This window comes from Acipenser ruthenus, chromosome 51 (assembly GCF_902713425.1).
Source record: "Acipenser ruthenus chromosome 51, fAciRut3.2 maternal haplotype, whole genome shotgun sequence".
Taxonomy (NCBI): domain Eukaryota; kingdom Metazoa; phylum Chordata; class Actinopteri; order Acipenseriformes; family Acipenseridae; genus Acipenser; species Acipenser ruthenus.
This window is the reverse complement of record NC_081239.1, coordinates 5,712,996-5,732,995: the sequence shown is the minus strand read 5'-3', so window position 1 is coordinate 5,732,995 and position 20,000 is coordinate 5,712,996. Positions and strand designations below refer to the sequence as shown.

At 39.4% G+C, this 20,000-nt stretch overlaps 1 protein-coding gene across 1 annotated transcript; it reads left to right on the top strand.

Annotated features, from left to right (window-relative positions):
* Positions 1 to 5,602: 5,602 nt before the first annotated feature.
* LOC131722758 (uncharacterized) lies at positions 5,603 to 8,678 on the top strand. Its single transcript, XM_059015831.1, has 4 exons — positions 5,603 to 6,048; positions 6,308 to 6,530; positions 7,134 to 7,301; positions 7,753 to 8,678. Exons 1-4 carry the CDS (start codon positions 5,695 to 5,697, stop codon positions 7,980 to 7,982), a joined length of 975 nt encoding a protein of 324 aa, XP_058871814.1. The 5' UTR covers positions 5,603 to 5,694; the 3' UTR covers positions 7,983 to 8,678.
* Positions 8,679 to 20,000: the final 11,322 nt, after the last annotated feature.

Genomic DNA, 20,000 nt, shown 5'->3' with positions numbered 1-20,000 from the left:
TTAGGATTTAAAAATGCCAAAGTTCCGAGCGCCGTTAGTATGGGCTGCCAGAAATGAGGAGAAAATAAATACAGCTTTTTATAAATGTGTGCATTCAGATATCATTTAGAAATCTAGTTACAACATTTAACAGTTAGCTAAATATTTAAATAAACCTTAAATCTCTCTTAACTAGATTTAACATTTTGCTAAATATTTAATTGGCAGCTATATCTTGTATGTATGCAAATGAGCTCCTCCCGCTTTGAACTTTCATGCGATTTGATTGGCTCTTGTAATGTTGAAATTTGCAGGGCGGGGAGATCAAGCAGCGAGCCGCTGGCAAGCAGAGCCGTGGAACGGGAGACGCGGTTGCTAAGCAACAGGGGGGCGTGCATTGGGCAGACAGTCCTTCAGCCAATCGGAGTTTCGCTCGTATAGTTCCATAGAGGAAAGAGAGAAAGTAGTTTAGGGGGGTCCAGTGAAGCAAATCCATCAAACCACACTCGAGATGAGAAATAATAATAAAGAGCTGAACAACAAAACACACATTTATATAAATAAATCAACACACACACACACACACACACAATACACATTCATCAAATAATAATATGAGAAACACAATCCACACGTGAATAATAGTAATAATAATAATAATAATAATAATAATAATAATAATAATAATAATAATAATAATAATAAGACCCTACTACAATCGCACAGTTTCGTTTTTCAAAGTTGGTAAAGGATTTACTCGTGAGTCAGGGCAGTACTATGGGGCGCCGTTTGTGTCATGCACAATTTTGTCCACGAAAAGGGCTTTTGTGCACAAAATACATTACAACATGTATTTTGTCCCACAAAACGAAAAACAAATGCATATAATATTGTCCACAAAAGGCAAAAGACAGTTTTCATTTTGTGGACAAAAAGGTAAAAGAGAGTTTTCATTTTGTCGACAAAATGAAATTGAATGTTTTCATTTTGTGCACAAAATACACTTTTTCTTAGATCATTTTGTGGACATAATGAACAGTCAGGTATACATTCTGTCCACGAAAAGCAAAGTAAGTTTTCAGTTCCGTCCACAAAATCATTCAACATACAATTATCATTTTGTGGGACAAAATGCATATTTTGTGGGGCTAAAACTAATTTTGTGGGACAAAATACATATTATGTGGGATGAAATACACATTATGTGGGACAAAATGCTAATTATGTGCACAAAATACACATTCTGTGGAACGAAATACACATTTTGTAGCACACAGTGTTAATTCTGTGCACAAAACACAGTTTTGTGGCACAGAATACTCATTCTGTGGGACAAAATGCACTTTTGTGGGACAAAATGCTCATTCTGTGCCACAAAATACAATTTTGTTGGACGAAATGATAATTATGTCCACAAAATACTCATTATGTCGGACAAAATGCTAATTATGTGCACAGAATACAGTTTTGTGGCACAGAATACTCATTCTGTGGGACAAAGTGCACTTTTGTGGGTCACATGACTTTTTATTTGTGACGTCACCATGGCGCACTGTCACTTGATAAGTGTTGCCCAATGTGCGCACTGCTTTGTGGCGCGCATGCTTTTCTATGGAAATATACTTAATTTTATTCCAGACAAGACAGTAACTATGGCTGACGCTGCTGGTCGTGTGTTCATCGCCGGGTCTTCAATACAGAGTCTTGTTGATGGGGTCAGCAGCCTAACAAGACTCGTTCAATCGTTAGCTGAGCCTCGAACTAGCGGTGTACAACAACCTGCTGTACAGCATGCCATTGCGAGGCCACTGGTACAACTTCAACTGTCTGATGATAGGCAGCGGCCGCGCAGTGAATCACCTCTGCCACGGTTAAGTCTGATGAACGCTAGTTTATTTTATTTTTTTAAGTCTCTTCCCCCCCCCCCCCCCCCCCGTTTCGTCCGACTTTTCTCCTCCTCTTACAAATTCAATTGATGATTATTGGGTCATTAGTGTCTCAACGACAATGCAGAAATGTGTCATTTCTGTGCTGTTATGTTTCACATCGTGTTTTGTTTTTTTTTTCAAAATGTAACCTTGCTGTATCTTGCATGACACAATTTTGTTGTTTATATCCCATTTAAAAAAATCTTCTTCTGAATAGTTGAGTTATATAGTTTACATTAAATAAATACATATAAACACGACAAACTTTGATTAGCGTTCCCACAGTTCATACATCAGTCGAGAGACAAACGCATTTGAATCACGTTTAAAATGGAAATATATAATAAGATTCCACCTAATTTAACTCCTGCCACAGTTCACACATTTCTCCATTTTAATCAAGAAACAAAAACACATTTTTGGTGCTGTCAGGTCATTTTAAAAGACGACTAGGTAACCACGGGGAAATCATAAACTCTGGAACTTAGGGCTGCTAGTAAAACTTGCTGTAAAGCGCGTTTGTTTCAGCAGATGTGCAGATGTTGACAAATGCTGCTATCCCGTTGTTTCAAGTGGGAATTTTAAATGGCAATATTACAAAAAAAAGTTCTTGTGCATATATATATATATATATATATATATATATATATATATATATATATATATATATATATATATATATCCTTTTTTTAACCGCTTAAATGATACATTTGTTGTGTTTTATTTGATTTAGATGCAGATTGGAGAACGACCTGAGCCCAATTTCTCACCTGAACCTGATGTAAGTCATTTATAAGTGTTACTTTATGTCTAAACTGATTTCCATTGATAAGCCACTGTCAGCTTCTCTGTTGTGCAGCCCTGGGTACCAGTGTTTGTCTGCCAAAAAAATATTAATAAAGAAAGTTGTTTGCTTAAGTGTCAGAATTTTATTTTTTTTAACCATTTCATTCTCTGCAGAGAATTCTATCCATACCTTCAGTGTTTCGTGGCAGAACAAGGCCTCAAAATACTTTCACCAAGCGAAGAAGAACTGTAGCTGGAAGGGCCCGGGTGGTGATTAGAGACATCCGATGTATGCCATTTAGTACACCTCAGCAAGAGGATAATTCTTGGAAAGCACCAAGAGGTCAGGACAAGGAGAAATTGGCTTCTGTCGGGCTGACAGGCAAACTTAATCTGGACTCTACATGGAATTCTCAGGAGGTGCAACATGAAATTCGATCAATCTTCCAAACAACGTTCTGCGCAGATGGAGAAGGGTTTGTTTTTTCATTTTTACAGGTAAGTGTTTATCTACACATCTTTCTCTATTTTAAGTAGTTTCCTGACTACTCTTATTTTCTTCAGAACAATTTAATTTCAACTCAACGCATTTATAAGTTTCTGAACTGTTTTTAGTGTTTGCCAGGTGGAAGGAAACTGATCAAACCCAACACCTCTGTCAGTTTTTCTTGGAATGGTGCTGAAGTGATTAGTCTTGCAGGACAAGGAGCTCTGTACATTCTTAGTCACCACAACCTGCCAGAAAGTGAGGTAAATTTGACTTGTTTTGGGAACAATAACTGTACCTACAAATATGTACAGTGAAGTACTCATCAAGTGCAACACCTACGTTAAACCAAGTTCATATTTTTGTACATGTGAATGAAGGGCAACGTCATATTGAGGCTTGCTGTCTACACCTTTTCAGTAATCCCTTCATTTGAAAGAAATGTTGCTTAATACAAATACCTGACATCTTGCTTAAAATGTTTGTTTCTGGAACAGGAACATGAATCACCAAGTAAGGAGACTCTGCCTTTCCTCAGTTCTACCAATTCATTGACCCATCAAATAAATCTTGAAAATGATGTTCAGCAGCTAGAACAGGTAAGGGACAGGAGATGTTACACACATATATATTAGTACCCCTGTATTTATTGATTTATTTATTTATTTTTCTTGCTCTCTCCAGTCTTGTTTCATCATATTGGGTTAAGTAAGCTGGTCTTAAATGTTAAACTATTCGCTTATGGAAAACTAAAAATATCATATGTACAGGATCACTAATTCCAGGCAATTAAGTTCCTGTAAAAGGGGAATAGTGGTTTAATAAACTGATCAGGTGAGGTCCTTTGTAGGACTGAACAGGCACAATACGTGCAAAATAACCACACTGCACACTTTAAACACTACAAGTGTTACCTTTCTTGTGGTGCTGTTCTCAGTTTGACTTAACAGTTACAGTAGGTTATACAAACAATGTTGTATGTATTAATGTGTGTACATTTTTGGTCTTATAGAATGTACTACATCATAGAACTCCAGTAGTCCAGTGCTGAAAGGTAATGTGAAAAATGTTTGTGTACATTATTTCTAATGGAGAGGTTAGTTGGTATAGCTCATATGATATGGTAATGTCTAGTGTTACTACAAGCATACATTTTAGCTGCAATTGAGCAATGAAGAATGTAGGGGAAAGGCAGTAAGTGGGGTGGGCTACCAGGAATCCCACATTTAATCAGCACCAAATGGTTGGGTAAAGAATGTGTAAGTAATGTGTTGTGGAGTGCAATGCAAACTTTGATATATATATATATATATATATATATATATATATATATATATATATAATATATATATATATATAATTTTATATGATATGTATATATACACCCCCCCCCCCCCTTTTTTTTTTAATTGCAAGAACACTTATTTCTGTGTGTAATATTTGCTATTGAAAAAAGTTAAACTTGTTATCTCAGTTTATTTAATAGCATAGTCACGGAGCATGATGATGTAAACATTTTTGAAGATGTTCCCCCACTGTCAACTGGCTCAGAGGTGACTACTAGAACATTAGCTCACAGTGTAGACAGGCAAGTATGCATTTTTGTAAATAAATAAATAAATAAATAAATAAAAAATCTTGCCATGTGAGTTTAAAAATGTGGTAAATTGTTCAGTGGTCCTTAGCTTGACCCTTAGGCTCCAATGACTTAATATACTAGACGTCTGCATTTTGTAACTCATGGTCAGATTTCTTTGGTTGTCTACAGGAAAAGCAAGTCCCAGCACTCTTTAGTTTGTGCTTTGGACCTCATACTGTATATTAGATTAGTTTTTGAGGTAAATTCACTTGTTGAAAATGAAGCCATTAACCTTGCATTATGTTCTTTACATTTTAGCCAGTTAATCTAGCTTACAAAATATTATATACTTGTAACATATGATCAAACATTAAAATATTAACCCTCAGTAGCACCGCTAGTATTTGTATTTTGAGAAATGGCGATACTAAATAAATATGTAATACAAATATAGGGTTGGACTGCAAATTGAAACGCTTATTAATATAACCATTGCTGATTATGTTGCTATATGCCTGACAGATTGACCATGGTGGATCCCACGATTTGACAATTGTTATTTTCTTCTATTTTATGACTAATCTATATAGCTTTTCTAGACTTAGGTTAGTGTTAAGATCTGTAGAATATTAAGTAACTTCCCTCAATGTATGTTCTGGCATACAGTGAGGCAGTGTTTTTCCTTATGATCAGTTTGATCAATCGTTTCCCAAATCAGGGCTATTAAAGTAGTCAGCCGAATAACATTCCATAGTACTGTATATAAAGTTTTAGACTTTTTTTTTCTCCCAAATACATGTATTACGGTTAATCTTCCTCTTGTCAACAGGAGCCTAGAAAGTGTAATAGCAGAACTTTGCTCCTCAGTTCTTGCTGATGGAGTTCAGAATGTCAAGGTCAGACGGAACCATGCTTTCCAAGATTTGCTACGTTGGATGAACCGAGCTGATTATGGTTGGGACAAACATCTTAATGTTTCTTTTGTTGGAGAACAAGGGCTTGATTCTGGAGGACCTAGGCGCAATCTAATGGAACTGACTGTTCGTGGACTGATCAACTGGGGAGGACTTTGGTGTGGGAAAGAAGGACACCTCATTCCAGCTCCTGACTTTTTAACATTGCAGAACAGATCCCATTGTATGGCAGGGAGGATTGTTGGCACTGTTCTCGTTCAGAGTTCTCTACAGCTCAATATTTTTGCAGAATCTCTGATCAACACCATTGCAGGAATCAACCAGTGGTTTGTAGAGGATGTTGCTGATGAAACTGTCCAAAGCAAGCTGAAAGAGGTATTAGTAGAAGACATGCTATAAAACAATTGTCAATTACATATTTTTGCATGTTGGACAATATAATACATATATACCATGCTATGCAAAATAAAGGTCTACTAAAACAAATTTACAAATACACAAGTGGTGGAGTGTTGCTAAATCTATCTCCCCCTTAACAAGGGTGTCTGGTATAATAATAATAATGTGACTTTTACATTTTGATATCAAGCGCTGATCTGTTTAGTGTAGTAAACTGATGTTTGTCTTTCTGTAGATATTAGACTATCGGGGAAGGAGGGACTGGACTGGCGATCCAGTTGTTGAGAAAATAGCAGAAAACATCAGCTTTCTAGGGGAGGTCAGTGATGCCCAAAAAAAAGACTTCACCCAAGCGGCTGCAAGATATTACACTTCCATAGTGAATCGTGCTCAAATTGAAGAATTCAAAGAAGGGCTCGAAACATTTGGAATTGCAACATTGATAAGAAAACATCCAGGTCAGTCTATCTACAATGTGTAGATATGATGTATATGTTAAGGGCAAGTCCCAGTGGTCTAGTGAGTCTAGTTTTGCCTCGTCCAATTGGGCAATTCAGACTAAGCCTCACCCTAACTAACCCTAACCTTAGAAAAATAGTGCTAACTTGAGGATTCTCCATAAGCCTTGGTGAAACAAGGTTGCCCCTGTTAAACTAGATTTGCTAGACCACAGGGTTTCTCCCTTGACATATTTAGTTGTTGTAATATTTGCTGTAAAATTTGATACATAATCACATCTTTGGGATTTTGGAAATATGCACAGTATTTAAGTTGTGAAGTATCATCCTTAAAAGCCTGTTGTGGTGTGCAATAAAATAGTGGGTATTTCTAGGTATAGTCAAAATTATAACCTTAAACTTTCTCATTTTAAAGTGTGACCAAATACACTTGTTTTCTCCCCTCCAACCTGAATGGGTCCAAACATAGTAGTTACTGCAAAGATTTGCCTCTATTGGACAAGGTGCTCTAGTTTCAACAGTTTTGAGTAATATGTAGAGTATAAATTATTAGAACTTGAATGTTACATTAAATCTCCACCATAAATGTGTTAACTATTACAGATGTGATGAAGTTGCTTTTGTGTGGCCAGAAAAGAGCAACAATACAGCCTGATGAAGTATATGACATGTTTGAGGCAGAGCTGTCAGAAGTGGGGTCAAATCAAAGGGATTTGGAGGAAGAGGCAATGATGCATTTCATGCTGTTTTTAAGCAGCTTGACAAACCTAAGTAAGCACAATTTTTATTATAGTGCATTTCCATTTTTCATATTTACTTGTTTTAATTTGTATTGATCTCTCCTTAAGCTAAATAGGACTTGGTTTTTACTGGGAAGCAACAATAATGTCCATATAGTGAATGTTACATTACTGAAAGTGATAATAGAAACCAGTATGAATAACAGTCTTCAATGAAGTATCAGTGCTATTTGTATTTACTATGTTTGGTTAATCTAAAGTATTGCCATTACCATAGTAACTACTTTTGCTTTTCTTGAGTATTAAAGTAAAAAAAAAAAAAATTACATAATCTTTGACTTTTACCCATTTAAAAATACACAATTGGTCCTTTTTTAGCTATTGTGAAAAATTGGATATTGCATAGTGTAGTACGTGTTATCTAAATTAATACAGGTGTATATTCTGTATTATAGCCTTTTTTATATATGTATATATTGTAGATGCAGCATGTTCCTTGGAGGATCTACTGAGGTTCCTAACTGGAGCAAAACAGTTTCCCATTGGTGGATATGAGATTCAGCCAACTATAGAATTCATTAGAGGTTCACAATTCCCAACTGTAAGCACCTGTGGTCTTGTTTTGAGGCTGCCAATCAGCTTGACAGAAGAACAATTCAAAACTAATTTTGAATTTGCTGTCCGAAGCTGCCATGACTTTTCCTTTGTTTAATGTTACCAGTGTGACTGTTGACATTGATGTCCAGGAACCATGTACATTGTCATTCCCCATGACTTTTAGTTTACTCATTGAAGCAATGTATTTGATAAAGAAACAATGTGCATACTTTAGATCCAGGATAAATCCACTTCAATTCTGAATGTTGTGAAAACCAGGCAGCTCATAATGGCAATTTGATAATTAGCAGGATAAATATAACAATTAAAGTACTGGTTGTTTCAAATGAGTGGATTGGAAAGGTATGTTTAGTAGCCTGACATCAGATCATTAATCCAATCTGGTTGTTTTTTTCTTTTGTCAAAATAGTTTATAATAAATTCATCCAGAAAGGCGCATCTGAAGAAGTTTAAAACAATCAGAATTGGCCAATGCTGTTTCAGCGATAATAAAATTGAGGTCTCTAATCAAAAGATGTGTAAAGTGTGGCTGCATGTGTTTTCAGGGCGGGTATGGGTACAAGGTTTTTTTTCTTTAACCTTGTTCACAATTGTTATGTCATTTGTTCAACTGTAGTGTTGTGGATGTTAACCTTACCAATGTAAAAAGTTGTCAGTGTTAATGGGGGTGGGGCAATTGTACCTTTGCTCTAAAATGATGCTGTTGGGTAAGAACTTAAGATTTGACCTGTGCTGACTACTGTTACTACTTGCTTTTGTAATATTACTGTAGGTAGGGTCGACCAACAATGGCAATCTGTCTCCTGTATCAACAGGATATAATATATACAATTGTGTTAGTAGATTCTGACATTTGCTGTAAATGTTCATCTTAACAAATTACTGCTTAAGGTCATTTAATTGAAATAAACACTTTCAAACATGTTTTCTGTACTGAAATTTATTATAAAAATAAACCTAATTTCAAAACACATGCAATTCAACTAATAAACATGGCACATTTCTTACAATTATCAATGTTTGGCAGTCATAAATTCTATAATATTTTACCGGGTAAAAATTACATGTGCATAGTTAAAAACAAAGATTCATATCCTAGTTTAATTTAGTATTATTCTGTAACTGAGTGTTTAAAGTATATACTCTACTGCATTAGCTATTTCTGCTGTACACAAAAAAAAAAAACTTTTTTTTTTTTTTTTTTTTTGCAATAGGCTAACAAACTATTTTCAATTAACTTTAATATTTACCCTTTCTCTGTAACACCCAAGAAACATTTTTAATGTTGGGTTAGACTAGGAAAGATCAACTTCAACTGGGAGCAAGTAAGTGGCTAAATTGAATCTTAATTGTAGTATTGGCCTGCTGTTTAAATAAGCCAGTTTAAAAGCTAATTTGTGTTGTAACTGACTGTGTGTAGATTGCGCTGTTAATTTACTGCTGTCTCACAGGTGACTTTTACAGGATTGAGTTGAAAAGTAGGACCAAGTCCATCCTCCTGTATCTCCTCCTGGATGCACTTGCATAATGTCCAAACAACCTGTCAAAATCTGACCTTTCCCCTCCTTCTCTGATATCTCCCTCTCCATTCCTCTGGAATCTACCACACTCTCTCTCTCACCATCTCTTCCCTTCTGGACAATACCCAACCTTACTGCTCTCTACTATTGTTTCTTATCATATCTGTATTTAAATCCTGCATTTTAATTGTTCATATTGTTAACTGGGAGACCTCACTTGATAAATATACAGCTCCACATTAGGGTACAGTGTAGTTGCCCATACCATCACAGATTTCAACCCACACAACAGAAATGTTTTTATAATAAAACCTCAAACTGTAGATCACTGCCAGACAGTACTCTTATATCCACAACATTAGCCAGAACACCCCATCAAACCTGCACAAGTTGTAGCCCAACTACAAATGGACTAAAAACATAGCAATATGAAAAAACCTGATAGTCATAAAAAATGTATTAATCAATAAATTATAGCCATAATGTAAATAGTGTTAACCAGGCCCTGGAAGTTTTAATCACTTTTTTTTTTCCTCAACACTTGCTGAAAAATCTAATCTAAAACTAAATCTGTAACACCCAAATACACAACAGGACAACTTGGCAAAAATTAACCACCACCCCCCCCCCCCCCCCCAACAAATGGACACAAAATTAGGAATCCATAATGGTGTAAGAAAAACTACACTACCTGTGGTAGAGTGAAGAACAAATAAGTCTGCACTTTCTCAGTGTCTCAATGGTGACTCAAATGGTACACTGGAATACAGGAATCATTTTACTTGTATATCTCCTTTTTATTTCACTATAAATGGTCAATTATCAGCCTACACCTTTTGGCAAGTTGTCTATTGGTGTGTGACATTAATAGTATTGGAACATTTTCTTATGTATACAACCCTTTCTTTAGCCAATGGCTATCTGCTGTAACACCCTGCGTTCCATACTCATGTTGGCATTTCACCAACTTTATGTTGATGCTTAACAACATTGACAGTCAGATAACATGTCCGTAATGCAGCTTTTAACACACCCATACGTATCCAGTTTAATCCACATCGCCCTCATGTATTGCCCAGTAATCCTACAATGGAAAAACAAACTAAAAACACTAGAAAAAGTCATTAAAAGACAACCAGCCTTCTCTAGACCAGCAATCACACTGCGAGAAGTCAAAGAGAAAATTAAAACCCTAGAATCTAAAAAAGCTGTGGCCAAGACAGCATCAAAATGCTAAAACACAGTAACCCAGCAATAGAGCGCCCTGTAAAACGCTTCAACTTGGTATTAAATATTGAATATCTTTCAGAAACATGGACTAGAGGACTATAACCTCAATATATAAAAAGGTGATACATTTGACCACAATAATTACAGAGGAATCTGTGTAAGCAGTAACACAACTGTAAGTCGCCCTGGATAAGGGTGTCTGCTAAGAAATCAATAATAATAATAATAATAATAATAATAATAATAATAATAATAATCTGGGGAAGCTGTTCTGTAGCATCATGAATAGCCAAATACTGCCCTTCCGGAGCCTAGAGGAGCACAGTGTCCTGTGTAAAAGCCACCCTAAACACTGCACTGCAGATCGCAGCCCACAGCCACACCCTGATTAATCAACACATCTCTCAAAAAGAAAGGAAAAATCTTTGCCCGCTTTGTTGACTTCAAAAAGACTTCAATCTGGCACCCAGAGCTCTATCTTAAAATCCTCCAGACTGGTATAGGAGGCAAGGTGTATGATGTTATCAAATCAATGTACACAGGCATGACAATTCCAGTTATTATTGGAGTAAATAATATAGTTCACAGCTTACCAGTACAGATCCAAGTAGCCGCGTACAGCCAGGCAAGCAAACAGAAATAACTTCTCTTCTCCAGTCCCTAATAGCCGTTCTTCAGCTCGTGACTCCCACAGTAACCCATACATCTTGAAACAGGTTTTGCGTGTGGGCAATTAACATATAGATGCTTACACCTCAGGAAGACACCTATAACCACTTGTCTCGAGACACATAATAGTTAACCCTTAACAGGCTTGTAGCCTCCACAGCCATGAATAAGCAGTTAATCACACATTTATATCAACCAGCTGGCTACAGAACTAGAACAGTCCTCCACTCCTGGATTTGCTCTAGATGACATCTAAAGTGCCTGCTCTATGCTGAGGACCTGCTCTTACTGGCTCCCACAGGGCAGGGCTTGCAACAGAAACTGGCCATACTCAAACAATATTTAAAAACCTGGGCTATGGAGGTAAACTTAGAAAAAACAAAAGGTTTTATTTTCCCCCCAAAAAACTTAGTTTTGCAAAAACTTCCTGAACCTCCACAGAAATGCCCCAAACAGTGGCTGTCGAGCAGAGCTTGGACAATAACCACTTTTTCTCAAAATCAAAAAAAGAAGAAGAAAAAAAAGTACTCTGCTACTGGGTACATTTAAAACAGAGTGACCCTGATTCCTACCACCACAAAACAAACACACAAACAATTATATTAACTATTAGACTGAACAAATAAATACAAAAAAAAAACTAGAATGCTACAAAATGTTAAACAGAAATGATTCCATTGCTGAATATCTAACTGAAATATAAAAGACCCTAAAATGAAACCGACCCTGACAAAATACAGGATGAGCGACTACAATCTTGAAGAGGAAACTGGTTGACAGGCAGACCTGGAGATCAAGAGATAGGCACCTATCTGGCCAGTGCAATAGTGGGGAGGTAGAAACAGAGAAACACTTTGCTCTAGACTGCAGCAAATACAACAGTCAGAAACATTTCCTACTCTAGATTCACCAGCAAGATTCCTGGCTTCCACCATTTAGACCAGAAATTGCAATTAAAAATAATCCTGGAAGAGAGCAAAGAATTGCTGCAGAAACCCTCCACTGCACTTCACACTCATACCTAACCCTGATTTTCCAAGAGGTATGTACCTACAAAATGAACTGCTTTCCTGTACATTTCAACAGCATTTGCCATTGTGACTTCATCACATGGCACCTCTTGTCTGCTGCAGAAGTGAGCTTGGTGGCTGAAATCTAACATGTTCAATATCTGTAGTGCCACGGCTTAAATGGTCTTGGATGTCAGATATATGACTTCCATTCTGATGTCTGTGAAGTTCCATCAAGTGTATGTTAGCGTGATGGAGCTGCAAAGGTGTGACGTTTCCCTCAGTTGATACCCCGTGGTGATTGTGTGCTCCTGTATGTTCTGAGAGTATTTTGTTAATGAGGTCAGAGTACACCCAATGTAAACAAAACAGGTCTGCTTCATTCAGTGGATCTAGGATACCCTCCGATTCAAGGTGGTAAAACATTTCACGAAACTGTGACGAGACTATTCTATTTATGTCACGCCACATTCTTTCAATGCGTTCATTGTGGACAGAACTACCTGCAATTACAGACCTCTCTGTATTGTGATGTTGTGTCATGGCATGCCAAACTTGTGAATTTTCACCACCACGATCTGTGCGGACATGCAACGGCCATCCATAATGCTCAACGGCTGTGTTAAACTGCTCAAGAACCGTGAGTGCCCTGTTATTAGTTGCACACGAGAGAAAGACAATAAGCCTACTGTAACCATCTATCCCACCATGCACCACAAACTTCCAACGCACCATTTTGTGTAGTCCATCTAAGTGCCAAACAAAATTTGGGCATGGGGACCAATATACTCGTCTGTTGATAACAGAACTCTGTCTCATGGAAATGCCAGCTTGATCAACTGCATGTATAATATCTCTGAGTCTGCTCCGAGGTACATATATGTCACGTGACCTAAGATGCCCCAAAAGATATACCTCTCCTGCATGTGGATGGTTTTCTTTGATGTCCTGAATTGCTTTCTTTAAATCATTATCAGAGATATCTGTAAAACGTTTATATGGGATATTATGATAATGAATTATTCGATACACTGTGCTACGGCTTATGTTTAGGTGACATGCTATATCAACAATGTTGACATGAAGAGCGAGCAAGCCTTCAATAGATGAAACCAGGTCATCAGCATCCTAGGGAGAATTTGGGAAAATAAAAATAATTGATAATACATAAGTACCTATCCATCCATCTATTCTTTACACACACACACCTTTACAACTCTTAAACTAATGACTATTATAAATAAGCCAGGCCAGCAAATGACAGTTCTTTCTTTATATTGTCTGTGCACTATTAAGTTAATACAGCTGATTTATAATTCCTCAAAGATTAATTATGTAAATGATATTTGATTCTTTATAATACACTATAACATTACTACAGTAGTTGTAATACACAGTAGTCAATGTAAAAAATATACAAACTGATGCAGCTTTCCACATCTTCAATATCGAGGACCAAAATATTATGACCTGCACAACAGAGAAGCTGACAGTGGCTTATCAATGGAAACCAGTTTAGACATAAAGTAACACTTATAAATGACTTGCATCAGGTTCAGGTGAGAAATTGGGCTCAGGTCGTTCTCCAATCTGCATCTAAATCAAATAAAACACAACAAATGTATCATTTAAGCGGTTAAAAAAAGGATATATATATATATATATATATATATGCACAAGACCTTTTTTTTGGTAAAATTGCCATTTAAAATTCCCACTTGAAACAACGGGATAGCAGCATTTGTCAACATCTGCTGAAACAAATGCGCTTTACAGCAAGTTTTACTAGCAGCCCTAAGTTCCAGAGTTTATGATTTCCCCGTGGTTACCTAGTCGTCTTTTAAAATGACCTGACAGCACCAAAAATGTGTTTTTGTTTCTTGATTAAAATTGAGAAATGTGTGAACTGTGGCAGGAGTTAAATTAGGTGGAATCTTATTATATATTTCCATTTTAAACGTGATTCAAATGCGTTTGTCTCTCGACTGATGTATGAACTGTGGGAACGCTAATCAAAGTTTGTCGTGTTTATATGGATTTATTTAATGTAAACTATATAACTCAACTATTCAGAAGAAGATTTTTTTAAATGGGATATAAACAACAAAATTGTGTCATGCAAGATACAGCAAGGTTACATTTTGAAAAAAAAAACAAAACACGATGTGAAACATAACAGCACAGAAATGACACATTTCTGCATTGTCGTTGAGACACTAATGACCCAATAATCATCAATTGAATTTGTAAGAGGAGGAGAAAAGTCGGACGAAACGGGGGGGGGGGGGGGGGGGAAGAGACTTAAAAAAATAAAATAAACTAGCGTTCATCAGACTTAACCGTGGCAGAGGTGATTCACTGCGCGGCCGCTGCCTATCATCAGACAGTTGAAGTTGTACCAGTGGCCTCGCAATGGCATGCTGTACAGCAGGTTGTTGTACACCGCTAGTTCGAGGCTCAGCTAACGATTGAACGAGTCTTGTTAGGCTGCTGACCCCATCAACAAGACTCTGTATTGAAGACCCGGCGATGAACACACGACCAGCAGCGTCAGCCATAGTTACTGTCTTGTCTGGAATAAAATTAAGTATATTTCCATAGAAAAGCATGCGCGCCACAAAGCAGTGCGCACATTGGGCAACACTTATCAAGTGACAGTGCGCCATGGTGACGTCACAAATAAAAAGTCATGTGACCCACAAAAGTGCACTTTGTCCCACAGAATGAGTATTCTGTGCCACAAAACTGTATTCTGTGCACATAATTAGCATTTTGTCCGACATAATGAGTATTTTGTGGACATAATTATCATTTCGTCCAACAAAATTGTATTTTGTGGCACAGAATGAGCATTTTGTCCCACAAAAGTGCATTTTGTCCCACAGAATGAGTATTCTGTGCCACAAAACTGTGTTTTGTGCACAGAATTAACACTGTGTGCTACAAAATGTGTATTTCGTTCCACAGAATGTGTATTTTGTGCACATAATTAGCATTTTGTCCCACATAATGTGTATTTCATCCCACATAATATGTATTTTGTCCCACAAAATTAGTTTTAGCCCCACAAAATATGCATTTTGTCCCACAAAATGATAATTGTATGTTGAATGATTTTGTGGACGGAACTGAAAACTTACTTTGCTTTTCGTGGACAGAATGTATACCTGACTGTTCATTATGTCCACAAAATGATCTAAGAAAAAGTGTATTTTGTGCACAAAATGAAAACATTCAATTTCATTTTGTCGACAAAATGAAAACTCTCTTTTACCTTTTTGTCCACAAAATGAAAACTGTCTTTTGCCTTTTGTGGACAATATTATATGCATTTGTTTTTCGTTTTGTGGGACAAAATACATGTTGTAATGTATTTTGTGCACAAAAGCCCTTTTCGTGGACAAAATTGTGCATGACACAAACGGCGCCCCATAGTACTGCCCTGACTCACGAGTAAATCCTTTACCAACTTTGAAAAACGAAACTGTGCGATTGTAGTAGGGTCTTATTATTATTCTTCTTCTTCTTCTTCTGCTTATTATAATTATTATTATTAGTATTATTATTATTATTATTATTATTATTATTATTCTTATTCTTATTCTTATTCTTATTCTTATTCTTATTCACGTGTGGATTGTGTTTCTCATATTATTATTTGATGAATGTGTATTGTGTGTGTGTGTGTGTGTGTGTTGATTTATTTATATAAATGTGTGTTTTGTTGTTCAGCTCTTTATTATTATTTCTCATCTCGAGTGTGGTTTGATGGATTTGCTTCACTGGACCCCCCTAAACTACTTTCTCTCTTTCCTCTATGGAACTATACGAGCGAAACTCCGATTGGCTGAAGGACCTTCTGCCCAATGCACGCCCCCCCCCCTGTTGCTTAGCAACCGCGTCTCCCGTTCCACGGCTCTGCTTGCCAGCGGCTCGCTGCTTGATCTCCCCGCCCTGCAAATTTCAACATTACAAGAGCCAATCAAATCGCATGAAAGTTCAAAGCGGGAGGAGCTCATTTGCATACATACAAGATATAGCTGCCAATTAAATATTTAGCAAAATGTTAAATCTAGTTAAGAGAGATTTAAGGTTTATTTAAATATTTAGCTAACTGTTAAATGTTGTAAGTAGATTTCTAAATGATATCTGAATGCACACATTTCTAAAAAGCTGTATTTATTTTCTCCTCATTTCTGGCAGCCCATACTAACGGCGCTCGGAACTTTGGCATTTTTAAATCCTAACGGTCTCTGCTCAGCGGAGTGGAATGTTCAGGAGCCGGTTGCCTAGCAGCGTCTCCGCCTCCTTCTCTGCCCCGCCCCCTCTCTCCCTCTCTCGTTGCTCCAGCTAGGAGTTCACATTCAGCTTCCTTAGATTATATAGCGCCATTCTTTACTAACTTTTACAAATGAGCTTATTGGAGGCTTCGTGTTTTTAAGATGGTTCAGGTGCAGTCCGGGCAGACTGACTGCAGCATCATTACAGTATACCGCACTGCGCTCGGCTTTGTGTGGAGGCTGATACACAAAATAATGAACGACTGGTAAAGAAATCACATGGATTGCTTTTTAATGGTAAATGTGTATCTGGTATTCTAAGTATTACCTACAATTAATAACTCAGCTATATTCATATTCAGAATGTGATACAGTATTAAGACAGGGTCCAGTATTAGAAATAAATAAACACGCTTTAAGAGAAACAGCAGTGATGTTTATTGCCCATTCCCATCCATTCTCTAGATGTTTCTACATTGTGGTTGCAATCCACAGGGTCAAGGGACTCAGCGATGTTAAATAAAAAATTGTAGCCCACAATTAACCAATATAGAAAGGAAGGGGGGAGAAATGTATTGCCTGCATGCAGCACCTTCCACTTTCCTCTATTAAATGTCATTTGCCATGTGTCTGCCCAGTTCTGAATGCTGTCGAGATCATTTTGAATGACCTTTGCTGCTGCAACAGTGTTTGCCACTCTTCCTATTTTTGTGTCGTCTACAAATTTAACGAGTTTGCTTACTATACCAGAATCTAAATCATTAATGTAGATTAGGAATAGCAGAGGTCCTAATACTGATCCCAATGTGCATTATAAATATGGGAGATACTGAAATTGAAGAAGGAATCTATGAAAAAGACCGAGGAGTTTATGTTGGCTCAGAAATGTCTTCATCTAGACAATGTGGGGAAGCTATAAAAAAAGGCCAACAACATGCTCGGATATATTGTGAGAAGTGTTGAATTTAAATCAAGGGAAGTAATGTTAAAACTTTACAATGCATTAGTAAGACCTCACCTAGAATATTGTGTTCAGTTCTGGTCACCTCGTTACAAAAAGGATATTGCTGCTCTAGAAAGAGTGCAAAGAAGAGCAACCAGAATTATCCCGGGTTTAAAAGGCATGTCGTATGCAGACAGGCTAAAAGAATTGAATCTATTCAGTCTTGAACAAAGAAGACTACGCGGTGATCTGATTCAAACATTCAAAATCCTAAAAGGTATAGACAATGTCAACCCGGGGGACTTCTTTGACTTGAAAAAAGAATCAAGGACCAGGGGTCACAAATGGAGATTAGATAAAGGGGCATTCAGAACAGAAAATAGGAGGCACTTTTTTACACAGGGAATTGTGAGGGTCTGGAACCAACTCCCCAGTAATGTTGTTGAAGCCGACACCCTGGGATCCTTCAAGCAGCTGCTTGATGAGATTCTGGGATCGATAAGCTACTAACAACCAAACGAGCAAGATGGGCTGAATGGCCTCCTCTCGTTTGTAAACTTTCTTACCGGTTCATGATGCTGAGTAAGTTCAGTGGCCTAGACAACTCCTTGTGCAACTTGTCACCTGACTGAGCCTGGCTCATCACCGTTACAAAACTGCACATCGTTACATTAATTAAGAATTTAAAAAAACACCTTGCATTCTTTCTCTGATCCTTCCTTCCAAAAAGAGTCACTCCTGGAGAGTAGGAACCTCCCCTCCCCTCTCTCTCCCTCCCCTCCCCTCTCTCTCCCTCCCCTCCCCTCTCTCTCTCCCTCCCCTCCCCTCTCTCTCCCTCTCCTCTCTCTCCCTCCCCTCCCCTCCCCTCCTCTCTTCTCCTCTCCCTCTCCCTCCCCTCCCCTCCACTCTCTCCCTTCCCCTCTCTCTCTTTCCCCCCTCTCCCCTCCTCTCTCATAATCTCTGTGGTTAAGTGTCTGTGAAGCCAAGGCAGATGGGCGCTTGTCTCTGGTGTTACTAAGAGGCAGAGAGGAGCACTGCGGTCAGCCAGCGTGAAATTCAATTTGCGAGCCGTGTTAATAACAGGGGAGAGACTGCCAGCCCCGTCTCGCTTCATTTTCAATCAGATGCGTTTCCCTCCCAGTCCCTCCTCAGCTCCGCTAGAGCCACACTGCTTCCCTCCCAGTCCCTCCTCAGCTCCGCTAGAGCCACACGGCTTCCCTCCCAGTCCCTCCTCAGCTCCGCTAGAGCCACACTGCTTCCCTCCCAGTCCCTCCTCAGCTCCGCTAGAGCCACACCGCTTCCCTCCCAGTCCCTCCTCAGCTCCGCTAGAGCCACACCGCTTCCCTCCCAGTCCCTCCTCAGCTCCGCTAGAGCCGCACCGCTTCCCTCCCAGTCCCTCCTCAGCTCCACTAGAGCCACACTGCTTCCCTCCCAGTCCCTCCTCAGCTCCGCTAGAGCCACACGGCTTCCCTCCCAGTCCCTCCTCAGCTCCGCTAGAGCCACACCGCTTCCCTCCCAGTCCCTCCTCAGCTCCGCTAGAGCCACGCCGCTTCCCTCCCAGTCCCTCCTCAGCTCCGCTAGAGCCACACCGCTTCCCTCCCAGTCCCTCCTCAGCTCCGCTAGAGCCACACCGCTTCCCTCCCAGTCCCTCCTCAGCTCCGCTAGAGCCACACTGCTTCCCTCCCAGTCCCTCCTCAGCTCCACTAGAGCCACACTGCTTCCCTCCCAGTCCCTCCTCAGCTCCGCTAGAGCCACGCCGCTTCCCTCCCAGTCCCTCCTCAGCTCCGCTAGAGCCACACCGCTTCCCTCCCAGTCCCTCTAGAGCCACACCGCTTCCGTCCCAGTCCCTCCTCAGCTCCGCTAGAGCCACACTGCTTCCCTCCCAGTCCCTCCTCAGCTCCGCTAGAGCCACGCCGCTTCCCTCCCAGTCCCTCCTCAGCTCCGCTAGAGCCACACCGCTTCCCTCCCAGTCCCTCTAGAGCCACACCGCTTCCCTCCCAGTCCCTCCTCAGCTCCGCTAGAGCCACACCGCTTCCCTCCCAGTCCCTCTAGAGCCACACTGCTTCTCTCCCAGTCCCTCCTCAGCTCCGCTAGAGCCACACTGCTTCTCTCCCAGTCCCTCCTCAGCTCCGCTAGAGCCACGCCGCTTCCCTCCCAGTCCCTCCTCAGCTCCGCTAGAGCCACACCGCTTCCCTCCCAGTCCCTCTAGAGCCACACCGCTTCCCTCCCAGTCCCTCCTCAGCTCCGCTAGAGCCACGCTGCTTCTCTCCCAGTCCCTCCTCAGCTCCACTAGAGCCACACTGCTTCTCTCCCAGTCCCTCCTCAGCTCCACTAGAGCCACACTGCTTCCCTCCCAGTCCCTCCTCAGCTCCGCTAGAGCCACACTGCTTCCCTGCTAGCACAGCATGGGGCTGATTCACCTGCCATAGCACTGTCAATAGCACAGCATGGGACTGATTC